Source organism: Protobothrops mucrosquamatus, unplaced genomic scaffold, assembly GCF_001527695.2.
Source record: "Protobothrops mucrosquamatus isolate PMUCROS unplaced genomic scaffold, P.Mucros_1.0 scaffold2259, whole genome shotgun sequence".
NCBI lineage: Eukaryota > Metazoa > Chordata > Lepidosauria > Squamata > Viperidae > Protobothrops > Protobothrops mucrosquamatus.
The window spans coordinates 121,990-141,989 of NW_015388348.1; the positions used below are offsets into that span (position 1 = coordinate 121,990).

Sequence of the window (20,000 nt, forward strand, 5' to 3'; positions counted from 1 at the left end):
TTGCCCACCCCTGGCCTAAAGTCACTCAGGGAGCTTCCATGACTGAAGGCAGGACACAAATGTGAGTCTCCAGTCCTAGTCCAGGTCATTCACCACAGCCTCACCCTGACTCTTGGAATGAGAGAGAGGAATAGGTGCAAATTCATCAGGTGCTTTGAGGCCCGAGGGGAGAATTATATCCTGGGCCTCTCCATTCCTAATTCAGTTGGACCACATGGGCCCTGGGACTGAGAGAATTTGTGTTTCCCATGTCTATAGTATTACTCTTTTTTTTTTGCAGCAGGTCCATAAAAAGCAACAATTTTCTCAAATTGGATCACACCATAAATTTAGGGAACTATCTGCTTGCGGATGCACTTTGATTTTCAGTTTAATGTCTGTAAATGTTTCTTGGACCTTCTTTCACAAAAAAACTATCTTTTCCTTTTTTTTTTTCTCACACAGTGGACCCCAAAAGCAGAGAAGTGATTCAGAATGCCTGCAAAGCTGTGGGTTCCATCAGTAACACATCCTTTGATATACGGTTTAACCCAGATATCTTCTCTCCAGGTGAGGATCATGTTTCAGGTGGATTGGAATCTTTGTTGCCCATCACCTGTTCTGTTGCCACTTTCTTTGTTTTAAGCCTATAGCCCCCTGTTTTGGATACGTGTGGCCCTTGGCTTATAATGAGTCACTTAGCCATGGTTTGAAGTTAAAATTGAGCTGAAAAGTGGGATTTACAATCCAGATTTGACATTTTGATGATCCCTCTGCAACACCGCCACATTTACTGCTGTTTTGCAGTGTCCTGCAGTCACATGACTGCATTTTATACAGTGGTTTTGCCAAAACCCAGCACTTCTAGTTTTTGGCAAATCCATGCCCATTTGCTTAATGACCATTGCATTCCCTTAAGGACCTCCACGTTCGCTTAATGACCACTGCAAAAAAGGGTTATGTTGCAACATGAAGGGAGGCGGAGTCTGAGGGGTGGAGTCAAGTGAGAAATTAGACTAGAGTCATTAAGTTCCCACAGTCCAAAACCCCTCTTGAATTCTCATCTGTTGCTAATTTAAGATAGCCCCATGGCAAGATAGGCAGCAGATAAATTTAACAACTAAATAAATAATAAATAAATTTAGCGCTGACCATTGATTGACTAGATTCTTGTGAATAGTCATGATCAATAAATCACCTTAACTGGAACTTAATGTGTGGTCCAGATTCTTCATACCTGACATATGACCTTAATGGGCAGGTTCTATTGCAGTCATATGTTGAGGACCACTTGTACCTAAAGCCACTTTGCTACCAGTTGTAAAAAGAAACTCTGGGAAAACAGTCTAACTTTCTCAAAAAGTGTATGATTTCACTTGAAAGATTCCCAGATTTAAAGGTACCATGGAAATCCATGCAGCCATTTCAGCCATAGAGTTCATTCCCCCCCCCACACACACACACACAGTGCAGCAACACCAATTAAAATTTCCCATCAACAGCGTTCTAGCTTCCCCTTGAGTACAACCAATGAATGTGCATCTTACTGTTGAACTATTGATATTACAGGTAGTTCTTGACTTAACAACTACAATTGAGCCCAACATTTCCATTGCTAAGAGAGACATTTTTAAAATGAGTTTTGCCCCATTTTACAGTCTTTCTTGCTACAGTTGTTAAGTGAATCACTGCAGCTGTTAAATTGGTAACACAGTTATTAATCTGGCTTCCCCACTAACTTTGCTTGTCAGAAGGTTGCAAAAGGTGGTCACATGACCCTGGAACACCGCCACTGTCATAAATATGAGTCAGTTGCCAAGCGTCCAAATTTTGGTCACATGGCCACATGGTTGCTGCAATGGTCATAAGTGTGAAAAACGTTCATAAGTCACTTTTTTCAGTGCCATGGTAACTTTGAGCGGTCACTAAAGGAACTGTTGTAAGTTGAGGACTTCCTGTATTAAGAAACTTTTTCTAATGTTCAGTTGGAGTCCACTTTCCTGTGTAACTTAAATCTGTTAATTCAGTTCTGTATTTCCCAACAGGTCCTAATCTTTGGCCATTTGCTGTCAATCTCAGCAGCCGAGCCTTGAACTGTGGGTGGGATTTTGTGCAGTTTGCAGATGGCGGGTTGCTTCAGTCTAATCTGAAAGAGGGAGGGGAAAAAACCCACAATCTGCTTATCTCCCAGGTGTCCGCTTTCCAGAGTCCAGCAAAGAGCAAATTCAGGATCAAAAGAGATTATTGAAGGATGCAGCTGCTTTTCTAGTATCGTATCAAATTCCAGGCTTGGTGAGTGAATATTCAAAAAGTTAAGGAACAGGCTTGGGAAAGCAACATAGTAAGAAGGTGGGGAGAGAAAAAAACACAAAGACCCATCTGGAACTTGCAAACAAAATGTCTGATATGCATAACAATACAAGTTTCTACCAAGATTTGATATTCCCAATGTCTTCAAGAAGAAACAAAATTAACTCCATCACATAATTTTGCTAAAACCTATGGCTACAAATAAATGTTTCAATGCAATATGCTCCAATCTCATCACAAAAGCAAGATACCAATAGCAATGGCACTTAGACTTATATACCACTTCACAGTGCTTTACAGCCCTCTCTAAGAGGCTTACAGAGTCAGCATTATTGCCCCCAACAATCTGGGTCCTCATTTTACCGACCTGAGAAGGATGTAAGACTGAGTCAATCTTCAGCCCGTCAGGAATGAACTCCTGGCTGTGGGCAGAGTTAGCCTGCAATACTGCCTTCTAACCACTGCGCCATCATGGCTCTTACATTTAATGTATTTAATCACTGTATATAATGAGCCATCTAACATGCAGTTCAGGACAGCTAGTTCGGTTTTAGAAAAAGAACAAATAACTATGAATAAAACATAAGTAAGGTAGTCCTCGACTTAACGACCAGTTGTTTAGCAATCATTCACAGTTACAATGGATCCTCCCAAAAGTACTTAAGACTTGGTTCGGATGCTCAGCCAATCCTCATGCCCCACATTCACATGACTATATTTTGGGCTCTCAGCAACACACACTACCACTACACCACTATTATCCTGGTTGCATATCTGCTGTCGTTGAGACCACTCAAGCACACAAAGCACACAGGCAGTCCTCGCTTAACGATGGTCAATGGGACTGGCAATTCTATTGCTCAGTGATACAGTTGTAAAGTGTGATGTCATGTGATGTACCAACTCATGGCGACAGTTCTGGCATTTCCAGTTGCCGTTAAGTGAATCCCATGCAGTTGTTAAGCATGCCATTGGCAATCTCCTGCTGGCTTCCCCTTGTTGGAAGCTGGCAGGGAAGGTCGCAAATGGAAGTCACATGACTCTGGGATTCTGCCACATGATTGTGAACCAGTTGTCGAATACCCAGCTTGCAATCACATGACCGAGGGGACACTGCAATGGCCACAACCTGGTCCTAAATCTCACTTATTCAGCACTTCATAACAATCACTGAACAACTGGTCATTAAGTAAGGACTACCTTTATGTTGCAGGGGTTTTTTTTTGTTAGAAACTTCATTAAAATTCCACAATGAGTTATAGGGAACCAAACGTGTAATACGTTTTTTTTAAGTAATTAAAAAACTTAACGTCATTGAAGTAATTACATTTAATTTAAGTAATTAGTAGAAGCAAATTGCATATTGTTACAAAATCTTCCGTTTTGTAAAATCCAGCATTGTGTGGACCGTTGTGTCAGGTAGTCTTATATAATAAAGAACGGGGTATGAGCAGTATTGATGTAATTGTTTTGCATCTTGTTAAATATCCTGAAAAAAAACCCAGTATGATAGACTAAACCAGACACCCTCGTCCTATGCACTTTCCAGATGTGTGAACTCCGACTCCCAGAATTCTCAGCAACGGCCACCATGATGGCTGGAGAATTCTGGGAGCTGAAGCTGGAAAGCATCCAAGTTGGGTAAAGGATGGACAAACCATGGCTATGTAATAAGAGAAGCCAACACCAATGATATTGCATCAGATCTGAAATGTCTGGTTTTACACCGAGGAGGAAGAAAGACTATCATCTTCTTCTCTGCATCTCCTTTCCTTCCACTTCAGAATTACAATCCTACTTTATTATTCCCTGATGATTGTCAGGGTCGAAGATTGTGTGTTCAGAAGCTTAATTTGAGTATTCTATGGTTGCTAAGCTGCTTATTTGGGGGAGGTTTTAATCCCCCTCTTCTTTCGTGGATGATCTGATATAAAAAGATGACTTTGGTCTGTCCTCTGAGTCAAGAATTGGCAATCTGTGACTGTCATCCTCATTTCAGAAGGCCTTTGCAGTGGGTTAGAACCTGTATCAGGAGCCTTGTGGTTGGGGAAGGGGAAAGAAAAGATTATCATTGAACTGTGGAGTTGGAGGAGATCACCATGGTCCTCTAGTCCAGAGGTCTCCAGCCTTGGCAACTTTAAGAAATCGACAACTCCCTTCAGCATGGCTGGCTGAGGAATTCTGGGAGCTGAAGTCCACAAGTCTTAAAGTTGCCAAGTTGCTCTTGTCCACCCCAACAATGGGGAGGGAGAATAGAATAGAATAGAATAGAATAGAATAGAATAGAATAGAATAGAATAGAATAGAATAGAATAGAATTCTTTATTGGCCAAGTATGATTGGACACACAAGGAATTTGTCTTTAGTGTACAAGCTCTCAGTGTACATACAAGTAACAAGTGATAAATCATGATCACAATCATAAAATACGATCATCATAAATCATGTTACTAATTAATCCATCATAAGAAACTAATCATAATCACAAATCATAAGAAACTAATTAACCCATACTTGATAAGTGAGTGTCCAATTTCTTCTTAAGAATCTCCAGAGATGGAAAAAGGAGACAGGAAGAGGTTGGCCCCAACCACTACCGCCTTGTTGTTCTCCAACACAGACGCTTTGCCCTCTTCAATTTTACTTTCTCTTGAAGGTCAAAGACTGCCTCGACCACACCATGTTGCCAATGGATGGCACCACCTTAGCAGAAGCCATGCATCAACGGGGTATCAACATGCGCTATCTGGGGAAAGTGGTCACCTTCGTTATGGAGACTCCTGCCCAGAATCAGCTTGATCACATTTATGTAAGCCTTCTGTTTTTCCTACTTGTCATCAAATTAATTAAACAAATGTGTATGTTCATCCAACTCATATACAGATGAATCCAGGGCAGCTTACAACGTTAAAAATCCACAACATAAGAACTCATAAAGCCCCATCCCACCCCTGGGGCAACAGGCACACAATCATATCAACCATTTGATGGGCTCTATCACCATTTGTGGTCCCTAGGTAAAACCTATGCTTTTGAGGTCTTTCAGAAAGGCAGAAGAGGGTGAGGGGTCATTCGTACCTTAGGGCTGTTTTTCGTGGTCCCACCAGATATACATTCCTAATTGATGGGAGCCACAACATACCCTGCCTTCCTGTCCTAGTGAGCCAGGTGGATGAAATAGGGAAGAAGCAGTCCTTGAAATAGACTGGACCCAAGCCATGTAGGGCTTTAAAGGTGATAACCAATACTTTGAATTGTACCTGGAAGCTGATTGACAGCCAGTTCAGCTCCCGCAGAAGAGATAATACATAGCACAAGTCTAGGCTTATGCAAAACTGTTCAGGCTACTGCATTCTGAACCATCTGAAGCTTCCAGATACTCTTTAAGGGCAGACCCATATAGAACGCCTTACAATAGTCTAGATAGGAAGTTACCAGGGCATGGGTGATTATGAGAAAGACACGTTGCTCCAGGAATCGGTGTAACTGGCACACAACTTGTGTTGTGCAAAGACCCTCCTAGCCATGACTGCTGCCTTTTTAACTAACTATTGCTGCTGTCTTGGGGGTAATCTGCCCCAACTGTGTTTCTTCTCCTATGGTTGCTTCCATATAACAATAAAGGTTATCCTGGTTAGAGATTGGTGGGTTGATACAGTAACTCAGGAACCATAGGGAACATATCTTTATCTTGTTATGACTCCCTACTATTTGGAACTGCAGAGCTTAAGACTGGCATTTTGATCTAAAAAGCAAGAAGGAGGTTGCTGGAAGGAATCTGCAGATCCTCCAAGATCCAGAGAAAGACTTGGAGACCAATTAGGCTGCGTGTTGCTACCTCCAATGTAGCCAGATAGATTAGTTTGTTAGCCTGTTACATGGGATTACCAGATGAAGCCTTCATATTCAGCAGCAGTTGAAGGACAGTCATATTGCCTGACTAATTTGCATGCTAAGGTTGATGGGAATTGTAGTCAAACCACATCTAGATGGGGATGTGAATTCTCATCGAGTGCAATCTAGGTTTTCAACAAGTCTCCGTTTAGAAGTACACACACCAAGCAGCTCGTCTCAACATACCGATTGTAACCATATGCTGGTTACAGAATGAATCTATTTTTTGAGATTTCCCTAAAATATTGAATCATCAATTAACCAAAAGGCTGGGTTTGCATAATATGCTAACCTAGAAAAACAAATCAAGGTTAAAACTAATTATGCAGATACCTCTACTGTGTTTTTAATTGCTCTGGGAAAGTGTGTGGTGTGAAGACAACCCATAGTGTAACTGAGTCTCCAATCAGTGATGCTATGAAAATAGCAAAGTTGACCTGGATTGGGGCTGAAAAGCACCATTAAGAAAGCCAGTTTGGTGTGGAGGTTAAAGCACCAGGCTAGAAACCAGGAGACTGTGAGTTCTAGTCCCGACTTTGTCACGAAAGCCAGCTGGGTGACTATGGGCCAGTCACTCTCTCTCTCTCAGCCCAACTCACCTCACAGGGTTGTTGTTGTGGGGAAAATAGGAGAAGAAAGGAGTGTTAGTCTTTTTGTCACCTTGAATTATTTATAAAAATAATAAAAGTGGGGGGAGGGGGACTCTAAAAAAAATTAAAATTGGGTCTTTTGAAACTTTCAATTGCAGAACATCTAATTTAGAAAAGCCAGCCATCTAAAATGGGGGTAGTTTGACACTCCTGCGATCTGGGACTTGTAATATTTCTGCAATGCTTGAACTTTGAGCCAACCTAAGCAGTGCCTAGGAATTCTGGGAGATGTAGTTCTAATATACCAGAGAGTCCCAGATCCGGAATCCTGAATTATTTCTGTCTTTGAAAGAAAGAATGCCAAGCAAGCTCACATGTAGAATTTGAGAATGTTGTTTTAATAGTCCGGCCCTACCCTTTTATAACTGCTTTTGTTCTCTGGATTACAGAAAATAGGAATCATGGAACTGATCACTCGGTCCGCCAAGCACATCTTCAAGATATACCTGCAGGTATGAATCGGGTTATCTGGCTCTGAATGTCATCACTTGCTGCCCTTTCTTTAGTGTGATTATCTCTCTCCCCCTCTGCCACGCCACCCTGCCCTCCCCAGTCTCCTTCCTCAAGCTAAGAGAAGCCATTTCCTCATTAGGCCCTTGGGACTGTTGCCTAGCAACTGGAAATGCAATCTCATTAGGACCTAAATAGGTAGAGACCTGTGGGGTGTGTGTGTGAGTCCCTCTTGATGGCTGCAGCAACATTTCCATGCATGTATGCATGCATCTTTCCAAACATTTCTCATCCAGGTTCCCGTCTTCTCTTGACAAGCAAAGGAAAGGAAAGGGGGGGGAGAATAGATGAAAGTTGTGGATTCAGCAACATGTTTTTGGCATGGCTGAAAAAAGGTCTGTCCTTGAGTAAAGGGTGTATTTAGCTAGCCTTCTTGTTTAGCCAGATACCTGGACACTGTGCAACCTTGTTTGGATTACTTTCTAGAATAAGGAGCTGTGCTAAATTTTTATTTTTTCTTTGCATGCTAGATTAGACTCCCAACGCCTGCCCCCAGTTATGTGTGGATGGAACGCTTTCTAAGCCAGTGTCTGATGTACAAGCCAGGTTCCCCAATTGTTGAGCATTGCTTACAGTATAATACCTCTCCGTGGGTTTGTTTGTTTTTCCTACTAGCTCTTTGAATAGTGCAGAAGAGAAGCAGTTCAGTTTGGCCTAGTCCAGGGGTAGGCAACCTTGGCTCTTTTATGACTCGTGGACTTCAACTCCCAGAATTCCTGAGCCGGCATGGCTCAGCATGGAAACCTCTCCCTTTCTCCTCAGCACGGCTGGCTGGGGAATTCTGGGAGTTGAAGTCCACCGAGTCATAAAAGAACCAAGGTTGCCTATCCCTGGGTTAGATATAGGATACCCCTGGTTTAGTGGTTAAGGCACCAGACTAGAAAGCAGGAGACTATGAGTTCAAGTCCTGCTTTAGTCATGAAAGACAGCTAAAGCCCTGAAAGTCAGTGGGTTGTTGTGGGGAAAAAAAGGAGGAGGAAGGAGTGTTGGGATCTGTGTGCTGCTCTGAGTTATTTGTAAAAAATAATAAAGGCTGGATGTAACTAAATAACCCCCCCCCCTTGACTTATTACCTCAGTTAAGGGTGGAATTTTGGTTGCTAAGCAATGAAGTCATTGAGTGAATCCTAGACCCAGGGGTAGGCAACCTCGGCTCCTTTATGACTCGTGGACTTCAACTCCCAGAATTCCTGAGCCAGCATGGCTCAGCATGGAAACCTCTCCTTTTCCCCTCAGGATGGCTGGCTCAGGAATTCTGGGAGTTGAAGTCCACGAGTCATAAAAGAGCCAAGGTTGCCTACCCCTGTCCTAGACCAACCCCGTCTCTTTCCCCTGCAGGGAGTGGAACTTTCAGGGTTATCAGCTGCCATCAGTCACTTCCTCAATTGCTTCCTGAGCGCCTTCCCTAACCCCGTGGGTCACCTGCCTGCCGACGAGCTGGTCTCCCGGAAGAAAAACAAGAGAAGGAAAAACCGGAATTTGGGCACTGCCGACAACACCGCCTGGGCTACGATGAGTCCCCAGGAGCTGTGGAAGAATATTTGCTCAGAAGCCAAGAGTTACTTTGACTTTGGTCTGGAAATGTGAGTGGAAAATTAATCGCAGTCCAATTTGACTTTAGAGATCAAGCCAGCATTGCGCGTTTTGAGATCTCGGTACCTTGCGGTATTTTATACATGTTTTAATTTACAGGTAATTCTCAACTGACAAGCACAATTGAGCCCAAAATTTCTGTTGCTAAGCGAGACAGTTGTTAAGTGAATTTTGCCTCATTTTACGACCTGTCTTGCCACAGTTGTTAAGTGAATCACTGCAGTTGTTAAGTTAGTAACACGGCTGTCAAGTGAATCTGGCTTCCCCATTGACTTTGCTTGTCAGAAGATCACAAAAGATGATCACATGATCCCAGGACACGGCAGCCGTCATAAATAACCCTCAGAATTTTGATCAGGTGACCATGAGGATGCTGCAACTGTCATAAGTGTGAAAAACGGTCGTAAGTCATTTTTTACAGTGCTGTTGTAACTTTGAATGGTCACTAAATAAACTGTTGTAAGTTGAGGACTACCAGTACCATATTTTCCCTTCTGGAATTTGAGATTCTTTCTATATGTAGTGGCTGTCACATCCAAGCTGTGAGCAGATCCAGAGTCCACCAGGATGTTTCTGTCATGTCCCTTGGAACTACAAAATCTTCCTTGATTCTAGAGCAGTTTTTCTCAACCGTGGCCATTTGAAGATGAATGGACTTCAACTCCCAGAATTCATTGCTGGCTGGGGATTTCTGAGAGTTGATGTCCAGAGCCGTAGGAAATGACAGAATTATCCCTCTTGTTTTTCTCTCCACTGTTACAAGATCATCAAGCATATTAAGGGTTTAATAAGCTTTTCAATGGAAAGTTGTATCCCTGTTACATCATTTGCCACCTGGTTTTGGCAGTGTCATCTCAAAGGGAGAACAGTTGAAAGAGGATTGGGCAGCCTCAACGTAAGGACACCCCCTTAATTTAGGATTAACATCTTTCTGGAGACTTTTGAGAGAAGCGAGAAGCTTTCAAAGATAAGGCAGGCAGCAATTCTTGAGAAAGGTTGTTTTTTTTTTTTTGGCAGGGACAACTAACTCTGAAAATCTCACCACCCTCTTAGGAAACTGGTAGAGCCTGAGTTCTTAGCAAAGTCATCTCATTTAATTGTAAACTGGCCAGAGTTGCCTTGCAGAGTGCAGATGAAAAGTACATAAATGTAATAAAATAAACGTTCACACTAATACAGCTTCCCTCCCACCAACGTTTGCTGAAATTACTATGCCGAAATCCTTTTTTTTTTAAAAAAAAAACTTGGCCAAACTTCTGTTCCAGCTGTGTCACTTTTATGTGCTGATTTTTCATTCTGCAAGGATCAGGATCTTTGCAGCATTAGCCCCCGAGCTAGCCTAGGTCGTTTTTTTTTTCATCATTGTCGTAATTTTAAATAATCGCTAAGTGACTGGTCATAAGGCAAGGACTACTTGTACTGGGAAATTGGGGGGAAAAAAACATCCTAGAAAAAGCCAAACCGCTTCCATACTGTTGCTGGGACACTGCATGGATTTCAAAGGAGCATCTTTACCTAAACTGAGGAGATCATCGAACTATCCGATCTGCTTGATGATCTGCTTCTTCCTCCTGACTTCTGTTTCCTTTTGCAGTGAAAGTGTTGACCAAGCAGTAGAAGTATACAACCTGCAGAAGATTACCCTGTTGCGGGAGATTTCTCTCAAAACTGGAATACAGGTGGGATCAGCATACATAAATCATTGCTCTGTTCTTTGCACCTCACTTCTTCAACATAATTCAGAGGGACCCAGTAAGGTGCTAATGTTCCACGCACAGGCTCGCCTTTTCAGCCTGCGCCACCTTCTCAGTATGCAATTCTCCACCCAGCATAGTTACTGTTGTAGAGTTTGGAAATCCACAGGCTATAAAACAAAGGTCTTCCTTAGATCATCTCCTTGGCATCCGTCTGCCTGGCTTGGGTGGAGACAGTAATGAGATGAGTTATTTGTGACTCTGAGTGGTGCTCCGCATAAATCAGAAACATCATAAAATATAACAAGCGTAAAAAAAGTTGCCATATTTTGGGCAAATCCTGTTCAGAGGCCATCTTTTGGGCCTTCTAGAATAAGAGCAGCTTCAAGTCCAGCTCCATCTACCAGGTGTGAAAGCTTTCACTGAAAAACCCTCATGTGCAGGTGGGATTCTCAAAAGATCTCAAATTGAACAGCTTTAAAATGTGTGGGCTTCAGCTCCAGAATTCCCCAGCCAGCATGGGATTAATTGAAGGGAATTAAAGTGATTTTAGTTCAGAGGGCTGCCATTGTTTGTGCCTGTCAGGCCCAAGGAGCCAAGAACGAGATGAGGAATTATTACAGAATGGTTTCTTTGTTGTTGCTTACCTATAGGCTGGAATCTTGCCAGACTAAAGCACTTCTCTGCGTAGCTATTATATATACCTGTGAACTGCTAGAGCAGCAAGTCCCAAACCTTTCTGGCTTGGCGCACCAGCACCTGGGTGGGGGCGGGGGAGAGTGGATGGTTCTGTGTGAGTGACAGGTGTGCACGTAAGGACGTACGACTCCATTTGCACAAATGGAGCTTCACGCACGAGCACCTGCCACTTGTAAAAATGGAGCTGCGCGCCTGAGCATGAGCGCTTGTCACTTGCGCAGGTGGGAGGTGCAAGCAGATGCGTGCTTGCCTGCTGCTTGTGCAGTTTGGTTCCAAACAGGCCACGGTCTGGTAGTGGTCCACGGCCCGAGAGTTGGGGGCCCCTGTGCTAAAACAGGGGTCCCCAACCTGTGGGCCGCAGCCCACTACCAGGCCATGTAAGTGGCTGGATGGTGTGTGCATGCACAGCCCCACTCTCGCGAGCGTTGCCACAAGCATCATGGGCGTTTGTAGCCCCACTCGTGCAAGCGTCACCGGGTGCGTTTGCAGCTCCATGCACAAACACGAGCGTCATCGCAAGCGCTGCAAGCACTCACAACCCCACCGTGTGAACAACAGTTATTCATGTGTGTGCATGCACACATGTGTTCACACACACACCCCCACACACAAAACCATCCCTTCTATTCCTCCTTTCCTCTGCTCTGGGCCACCAACCCTGAAAGATTGGGGAACTCTGTGCAAGAGGGTGTCTGCCTTCACCCTCTTTCTGCATACCAAAGACTCCAAGCTATGTTGTCTCATCATTCCCTGGGAATGTGCCCCTCCCTCTTGCCAATCTGGACTATATTCCACAATAGGGTCCAGGCCCTAGGTAATTGAAGGTGGAGCAGAGTTCTCCAACCTTTCCGGGCTCACAGCCCGGAGGAGAGAGCAGCTTCCAAATTACTGCGTGTGCTCACGCATGCATGCAAACAGGCCTATGTCCACTGGTGCAGTACTAAGGGCCCATTCTCACATGCACCCTGTGCTGTTGACATGCGCATGTGTGAACGGCCGTGCACCCCCACGGCAGCTAGCACCCGTTCTCGCATGTGCAAACGGCACCCACACACACCCTGCATTAGCATTCCCGTTCGTGCCCACACGCATGCACAAACAGCCGTGGGCGCTAGCACAAGTGGGGAATGCGCGCCCACATGTGCGCGCCCTGGCCAGCCATTTCTGCGGCCCGCTGACCAAGAGCCGCAGCCCATAGGTTGGGGACCCCTGTCCTAGAGGACCTTTTCCCCATGCCTTCCTGTGGACATCAGGAAAGCATAGAAAACTCTGGCTCTTTTGTATTTCAGATCCTGCTGAAAGAATATAACTTTGATAACCGTCACAAGCCAACGTTCACTGAGGAGGACATCCTCAACATCTTCCCCGTTGTGAAACACGTCAACCCCAAAGCTTCAGATGCCTTCCACTTCTTCCAGAGTGGGCAGGCAAAAGTTCAGCAAGGTGTGAACCCTTGATGAAAGACCTTTCAAGCTTCATATGGGAAAGGAACGGTCAGGGGGGTGGGAGAGGGTTGCTGATTAAATCTGGTGTTGGTTCCCTTTGAAATGAGTAAGGTCCCATTTTTCCATAAGTTCAATTCCAGGGATATATAGACTTTAAGGAATCAGTTATTTGTTTTATAATTTAAGGCACCGGGCTACAGACCAGGAGACTATGAATTCAGCCTGAAAGCCAGCTAGTGTTATGATTCCTCGCCAGCCCCTGGATCTAACAACTAAGTCTGAGGACTCAAAGGAGGAGGAGGGGCCTGGAGTGACATTGGAGTCAGAGGATGGCTCTGAGGAGCTCCAGGACTTACAGTCTGACCAGGAGCCTGGCCCCTCTACTCGCGCTCAGGCTGAGACACAGCTGTGCTGGGAATCTGAGGGGGATAGTGATGACTCAGAGCTAGGTGATATCGAGGATGCTCGTAAATGCCGCCAAGCAAAGAGAGCAGGACAGAGGCATGCAATGGGGCGGCTCCAGAGGCAAAGAAGCAGGCATTAGGAAAGCCATGCCTTGGCTGCATAATAAAAGGGGAGGTGTGGGAGGTGCTGGTTGCCAAAGGCAACCGTTCAGGTTAAGAATCAAGTTGCGATGAACTGTGTTTTCCTCAGGTCTGTGAGTAATAGAAGGGGTTTGGGTTTGTCCTGCGGTTTCTGCCTGCTTGATTTGAAGAGGGGTTTTCTCCTTGTGAACTTAACAAGGAGCTCAAGTAGGCTGGGACAGAACAGCTAGGTCAGTGATGGCGAACCTTTTAGAGACCAAGTGCCCAAACTGCAACCCAAAACCCACTTATGCATCGTCGAGTGCCGGGTGGGTGTGGCCCATTGGCTGGGCGTGGCCAATTGGGTGGGTGTGGCTGCAGTGATAACGGCAGACTGGGTGGGACTAAAAAGTTCAATCAATCAATTCCAACTTTGCAAGATCTTTTTTTTCCCCCCGTGAGAAGTTGAAATTGAATGATTGAACCCCCCTTTTTTTTTTGCACACAGCAGCGGAGGCCTAAAGCGAAAAGGTTTTATAAAACCCAGCTGAAGGCCTACGACTGGGGCGACGGCGCGCGTGCCCACAGAGAGGGCTCTGAGTGCCGCCTCTGGCACCCGTCCCATAGCTTCGCCACCACTGAGCTAGGTGATTTTAAGTCAGTCACACCCTCTCAGTCCAACCCACCTCACAGGGTTGTTGTGGAGAAAATAGGAGGAGAAAGGAGTATTAGGTACGTTCGCTTCCCTGAGTTATTTACGGAAATAATAAAGGCAGGAAATAAATGTGTTAAAATGAGCACGGGAAAACTGATCTTCCAAATGCGGCGGAAATTCAGCATTTCTCATTGCTGGCTCTGTGGGGAGTTTTGTTCCACATGATTGCAGGTTTTCTATTTCAGATTTAGAACCTACAATAAAATACCCCAAATTGGAAATATTTCAAACTCCAAACTTGGTTCTCATATGAAACAGGTTGTCTTCATTTTCCTGGAACGGTCCCAGTATTCTTGTGACTGTTCCAAATATATTTCAGACTCAAAACAACTCCTTTCCTGGAATGGTCAAAAGCAACAAGTTCACATTTGAGATACTGCATTTTCGGGCTACCATCTGTTACCCTAGATCAGTGTTTCTCAACCTTGACTATTTTAAGGCATGTGGACTTCAACTCCCAGAATTCCACAGCCAGCAATGCTGGCTGTGGAATTCTGGGAGTTGAAGTCCACATGCCTTAAAATTGTCAAGGTTGAGAAACACTGCCCTAGATGATGGTGATGATGATGGTAGAGATTTACATACACATACACATGCATGCACACACAAGCACACATTTTAGTATCTGGAAGTTTAACACTGGCTATATATTATGTTGAATAAGAACACTTCGGTTTATAAGCTCATAAGAAATACATTCATTTAATAAAGAGAAGCACATTAAATTATTGTTTCCTCTTCAAACATGTCTAAACAATCACTGGAATACAAGGAGATGCAATTACAGGTAGTACTTGACTTAACAATCACAACTGGGATTGTATTTCAGAGTTTCCATTGCTAAGCAAGGTGATTGTTAGTCGTATTATGACATGTAAGTCACTTTTTTCAGTGCCATTCTAACTTCAAACGGTCATTAAAAGAATAGTTGTGAGTCAAGGGCTACCTGTATAGTCCTAGAAGATTTTTTTTAAAAATAATCTTTGCTTGGAATTAGTGGAAATTTTGAGTTATTGAGCCTTATAACCTGGCTCATAAATTCAGGGTGAAAAACGTTGAGGAAGCTCTTAAAACCAGGCTTGCAAATGACAAATCTCCCTTTTTAAATGGCCCACCATCATCAGCTGGCTGGACCATGTTAAATATCCATTGCCATAAAGATGGATTTAAAATGAGCAAAAATAAGAACAAAGTGTCGCTTCTTAGGATGATGGGTTTGCAATAGGCAAAGAGCTTTTTGCAACCTGGCACATGAGGTTAGTGTGTTAAGAGAAGAGGACCTTATTTTTCCATCTCTCTCCTAGGTTTCTTGAAAGAGGGTTGCGAATTGATCAGCGAAGCCTTAAACCTGTTCAACAACGTGTACGGCGCGATGCATGTGGAGATCTGTGCCTGCCTTCGGCTGTTGGCGCGCCTGAACTACATCATGGGAGATTATTCAGAGGTACAGAGAAACAGGAATCCGAGTCTGCTCAAAGCATCTGCTTATTCTACGTCAGGGGTTCTCAACCTTGGCAACTTTAAGACTTGTGGACTTCAACTCTCAGAATTCCTCAGCCAGCAAAGCTGGCTGAGGAATTCTGACAGTTGAAGTCCACAAGTCTTAAAGTTGCCAAGGTTAAGAACCCCTGTTCTACGTAATCGTAACAGCCTTAGCAAATCAGGACAGAAATACATCTGGTTTTGCATATCTGGGAAAGGGTTCCCTTTTCTCAGTCCTAATGATGTATGGCTTTCCTCCTTAGCATTAGTCGGAAGTCATTGCCACAACTTGTAGCATCTATAGTTCATCTTTCCTTCTGTTGTGCCTAACATACAATTTAAATGAACTCATGTGATAAAATGACAGGCTACAGGAGAGACTATTTGTAGCTCAGTGCTAACTCACTGATAATGATAGCTAGTTTGGTAATGAAACGTCCACAGGAAAATAACCAAACTCAGAGAACACCTTAAAAGGATAATTGTGGAGCTGGAAAAGTTGCAGAATAGAGCAGGTAAAATGTCCAAGAAACCAAAGCAGTGTTACCTACAAAAAAAATGCTATTGTTGGGGAGAGGGTGTTGGGAGGAGTAGCTTTGAATTTTTGGAAGTAAAAGTATCCTGGGGAGAAAGCGTATATTAAAAACATGGCCATTTTGTTCCCATGCCCAAATCAGCCTTATGGGACCAAGAGAGGGGATTGTCAATATTCTTAGGTGGGAAGCAGGCCCTGAATTGTCAAGCATTATGCAGAGGAGATCCTTCAAGCATCTAGGCCAGGGGTGTCCAACCTTAGCAACTTTGTAAGATTTGTGGTCTTCAACTCCCAGAATTCCCCAGTCAGCATGCACGGGTGGAGAATTCTGGAAGTTAAAGTCCATAGGTCTTAAAGTTGCCAAGGTTGGACACCTGATCTAGGTGCTATAAGCATGTATGTCGGGTCCACGGCTCAGTACCGGGCCACGGCCTATTCAGAATTAGGCTGTGTGAGTGGCTGGCTGCAAAGGTTGGGGACCTCTGATGTAGGTCATTTTAGCTGATGACTACGAACTATCCTTTATCCTCAGAAACCTACTGGCAACCAGTATAGCATCCACAACAGTGTTTTTTTATACTGTGTTTCCCCGAAAATAAGACCTAGCTTGATTTTTGGGGGTGAGCCTAATATAAGCCCCCCAAAATAAGCCCTAGTTTTGGGGCGAGGTGCACACCTAAAAATCAAGCTAGGGCAGGGGTGGGGATTCAATCCGTAGCTCGGTTCTCGGCTGCAGAGGCCTTTCCAGAAGGCCTCTGACTGCGAAATGCAGGCCGGAGCTCCATTCTCAGCTGCAGAATGAAGCTGCTCCTTCAGCCACAGAAGAAGTGGGCCGGCTGGGTGGGGCTGTTGGTGCCGCCACCACAAGGTGAGTGGAAAAGACACCTCCCCCCCCTCAAAAATAAGACCAGGTCTTATTTTGGGGGAAACACGATAGAAGCCCACTGTATTTTGTATTTCTGATCATCTTCCAGGGCAGCCCCATGTACAGAGTGCTGCGGTAGTCTATCTAGAGCAGCGGTTCTCAACCTATGGGTCGCGACCCCATTTGGGGTCAATCGACCATTTCACGGGGGTCGCCAAGCAAGGCTGTCTGCCATTTTTTTTCCCCTTTTCCGGCGGGTGCCTTACCTCCCTTGGGCTGGGCCAGCTGGTGGTCGGCCTGCTCCATCTCTGCCGCTTGCCAGCTACGCCTCGGCTGGCGCAGGGGTCGGAACCACGCATGCGCGGCACTCCCAGGCAGGGAAAGTCCTCGACTTACGATCGGTTGGGTAGTCCTCAACTTACGACCGGTTTAGTCCTTGACTTATGACCGGTTGGGGGTCGCGGCATTAAAAAGGTTGAGAACCACTGATCTAGAGATTTATAAAAACCCAAGTTTCTGCTTTTTCACATCAGCTGAAGCCACACCCTCTTAGCTCCAGCTTCCCCTGCACAAAATGGGAGCTTTCTGATAATGCCAGCCACAACGGCTGATTTGGTTTTCCCAACTGTATTTTCTTCCCTTCTAGGCCTTAAGCAATCAACAGAAAGCGGTGCTAATGAGTGAAAGGGTCCTGGGCATTGAGCATCCCAACACAATCCAAGAATATGTAAGTAGCATAACATAAAGGGGGAAGGGCTGAAGGAAAGAAAGTTGTTGCCTTTTGTGTCTACCGTAATGCAGATCTGAAAGATTCGGTCAAGAGGACACCCTGGTCCACCATTGTGTGTCTGAGCGTCTCTCCCCTGCCTTTACAGATGCATCTTGCTTTGTACTGCTTTGCAAACAGCCAGTTGTCCACAGCACTCAATCTACTGTACCGCACACGCTACCTCATGCTGTTGGTGTTTGGGGAGGATCACCCAGAGATGGCCCTTTTGGATGTAAGTCACCTCTTTAGCTTTGCTGATCCTCTGTGGAAAAAAAAACATGATTTTTCAGCTTTTGATGCTCATGGGGTTTACGGTCTTGGGAGGAAAATTTCCCCTAGAGACTAAGCTGCATTTGCACATCAGATTTCAACTTTGTTGTAACAGTGGTTTTTAAACAAGCCTTGATTGCCTGACTCACATCTTCTCAAGCCATTAAGCGTGGCTTGCAAATCACAATGGCTAGGGCAGGGGTAGGCAACCTCGGCTCTTTTATGACTCATGGACTTCAACTCCCAGAATTCCTGAGTCAGCACAGCTGACTCAGGAATTCTGGGAGTTGAAGTCCATGAGTCATAAAAGAGCCGAGGTTGCCTACCCCTGGGCTAGGGGTACTCACAGCATTACAACCGCAGGTCACAAGCCACAGCTCACACAAACTGTTTGCCTTTTAATAAAATTTGTGAGTTGGAAAAGGTGTGACCAGGCTCCGGATTTTTTTTTTTTAGCAATAGATTGGTCGTCCTTAGTTTTGCTCTTCTCACTAAAAACAAATCCATTTTGGAAAAACTAGACATTTAAAGGGATAAAAATACTGCACTTTACTATGAAAAGCTCTTCTGCAGATTCTCAGAGTCAAAGAGGATGGTTTGCACCCAGTGGGTAGGAAATTATCCACTGGGGATCGCTGGAGGGTTTTGTGAGGTAAATAAAGCCCCAAGTTTAGCCATCTCTTCAAAGCGTGCTTCATTCTTAGCTTTCTGTTTTGCCTGACCTGTTTTGGAAAATAAAAATTGTAATTCCCTTGAAGCTGCTTACAATCCCCTTGGGGCGAGTGGTGTTATCCTGATTCAGTTCAGTGGTTCATGTCACTCTTTGTCTTAATCAGAGTGCCAGACCTATCAATCCATTACTATACATGTTTTTTTTTTAAAAAAAACAACAACAACTACAATATGCTAACAACATGCAGCCTGTAAAAAAGGACTAGCGGACTGTCGAGAGTCCAAAGATTTTAAATATTGTTTGCATATTGTAGTTTTTTTATCATACATTTTTATTTTATTCAAGACAAAGTTAAATACAAAACTCCCCCCCAAAAATCCCCCCCCAAAACAATCAAAACATTAAAAAAGAAAAGGGTGCGTCACAAAAAAGACCCACATATACACATGTATTATCCCCCCTAGTTGAATACGGATTAATACATTACAATGACATTACATTTACTACAACTAATGTCGTAGCAAAGCCCATTGTAGTTTTTGATGCAGTGGAAGGGGGAGACCATTAACTAAATAACTGGAAAGAAGTCATATTAATTAGATTTTAATTTAAGTGTTGAAAGATAAATGAAATTAAACAAAAGGGTGGGTTTTTTTTACTTCTGTACCCATTATTTTTTGAATGCACCCTGTAGCTCGCTCAAAAGTTTGCACACCTCCTTGTGGAGGTAAACAAATGGAATAAAGTCACATGGTTTGCCAAAGCTTCAATCCAGGTCAATCAATACAATGGATGTGTGCAGTTTTCAAACTATGCCTCAATGCATAAACCATTTATGGCTTAGCTACTAAGATGATCAAAGGCCTGGGGGGTAAAACATATGAAGAACGGTTGCAGGATTTGGGTTTAGTTAGTCTAAAGAAAAGAAGGATTAGGGGTGACATGATAGCAGTGTTCCAGTATTTGAGGGGCTACCACAAAGCACCAGAGGGCAGGACACAAGAAACAACGGATGGAAACTGACCAAAGAGAGAAGCAACCTGGAATTAAGGAGAAACTTCCTGACAGTGAGGACAATTAACCAGTGGAACACCTTGCCTCCAGAAGTTGTGGGTGCTTCATCACTGAAGATTTTTAAGAAAAGACTGGACAGCCGCTTGTCTGAAATGGTACGGGGTCTGCTGCTTGAGCAAGGGGCTGGACTAGAAGACCTCCAAGGTCCCTTCCAGCTCTATTCTATTCTAATCCAGGCTGGATTCTTACATCACTCCAGGCTCACACAGTGCACTGAAGTACATATCAGCCAAATGCTCTGGTGTTAACACTCTGAACTGCAATAGGGCAAGGTTAAGGTTAAGCCTAGGCAAGGCACGCATGCAGGTAGTCCTCGATTT

The 20,000-nt window shown here is 44.2% G+C and overlaps 1 protein-coding gene across 1 annotated transcript in view; it reads left to right on the forward strand.

Moving 5' to 3' along the window:
* Window positions 1–20,000, forward strand: part of CLUH (clustered mitochondria homolog) — a 93,673-nt gene that overhangs the window by 63,423 nt on the left and 10,250 nt on the right. The window contains exons 13-22 of the mRNA XM_015824500.2: window positions 445–549; window positions 2,171–2,271; window positions 4,946–5,098; window positions 7,223–7,285; window positions 8,681–8,925; window positions 10,530–10,614; window positions 12,618–12,771; window positions 15,317–15,456; window positions 17,541–17,621; window positions 17,770–17,895. Of these exons, the coding sequence (XP_015679986.2) occupies window positions 445–549; window positions 2,171–2,271; window positions 4,946–5,098; window positions 7,223–7,285; window positions 8,681–8,925; window positions 10,530–10,614; window positions 12,618–12,771; window positions 15,317–15,456; window positions 17,541–17,621; window positions 17,770–17,895 (1,253 nt within the window). The remainder of the gene's footprint in view (window positions 1–444; window positions 550–2,170; window positions 2,272–4,945; window positions 5,099–7,222; window positions 7,286–8,680; window positions 8,926–10,529; window positions 10,615–12,617; window positions 12,772–15,316; window positions 15,457–17,540; window positions 17,622–17,769; window positions 17,896–20,000) is intronic.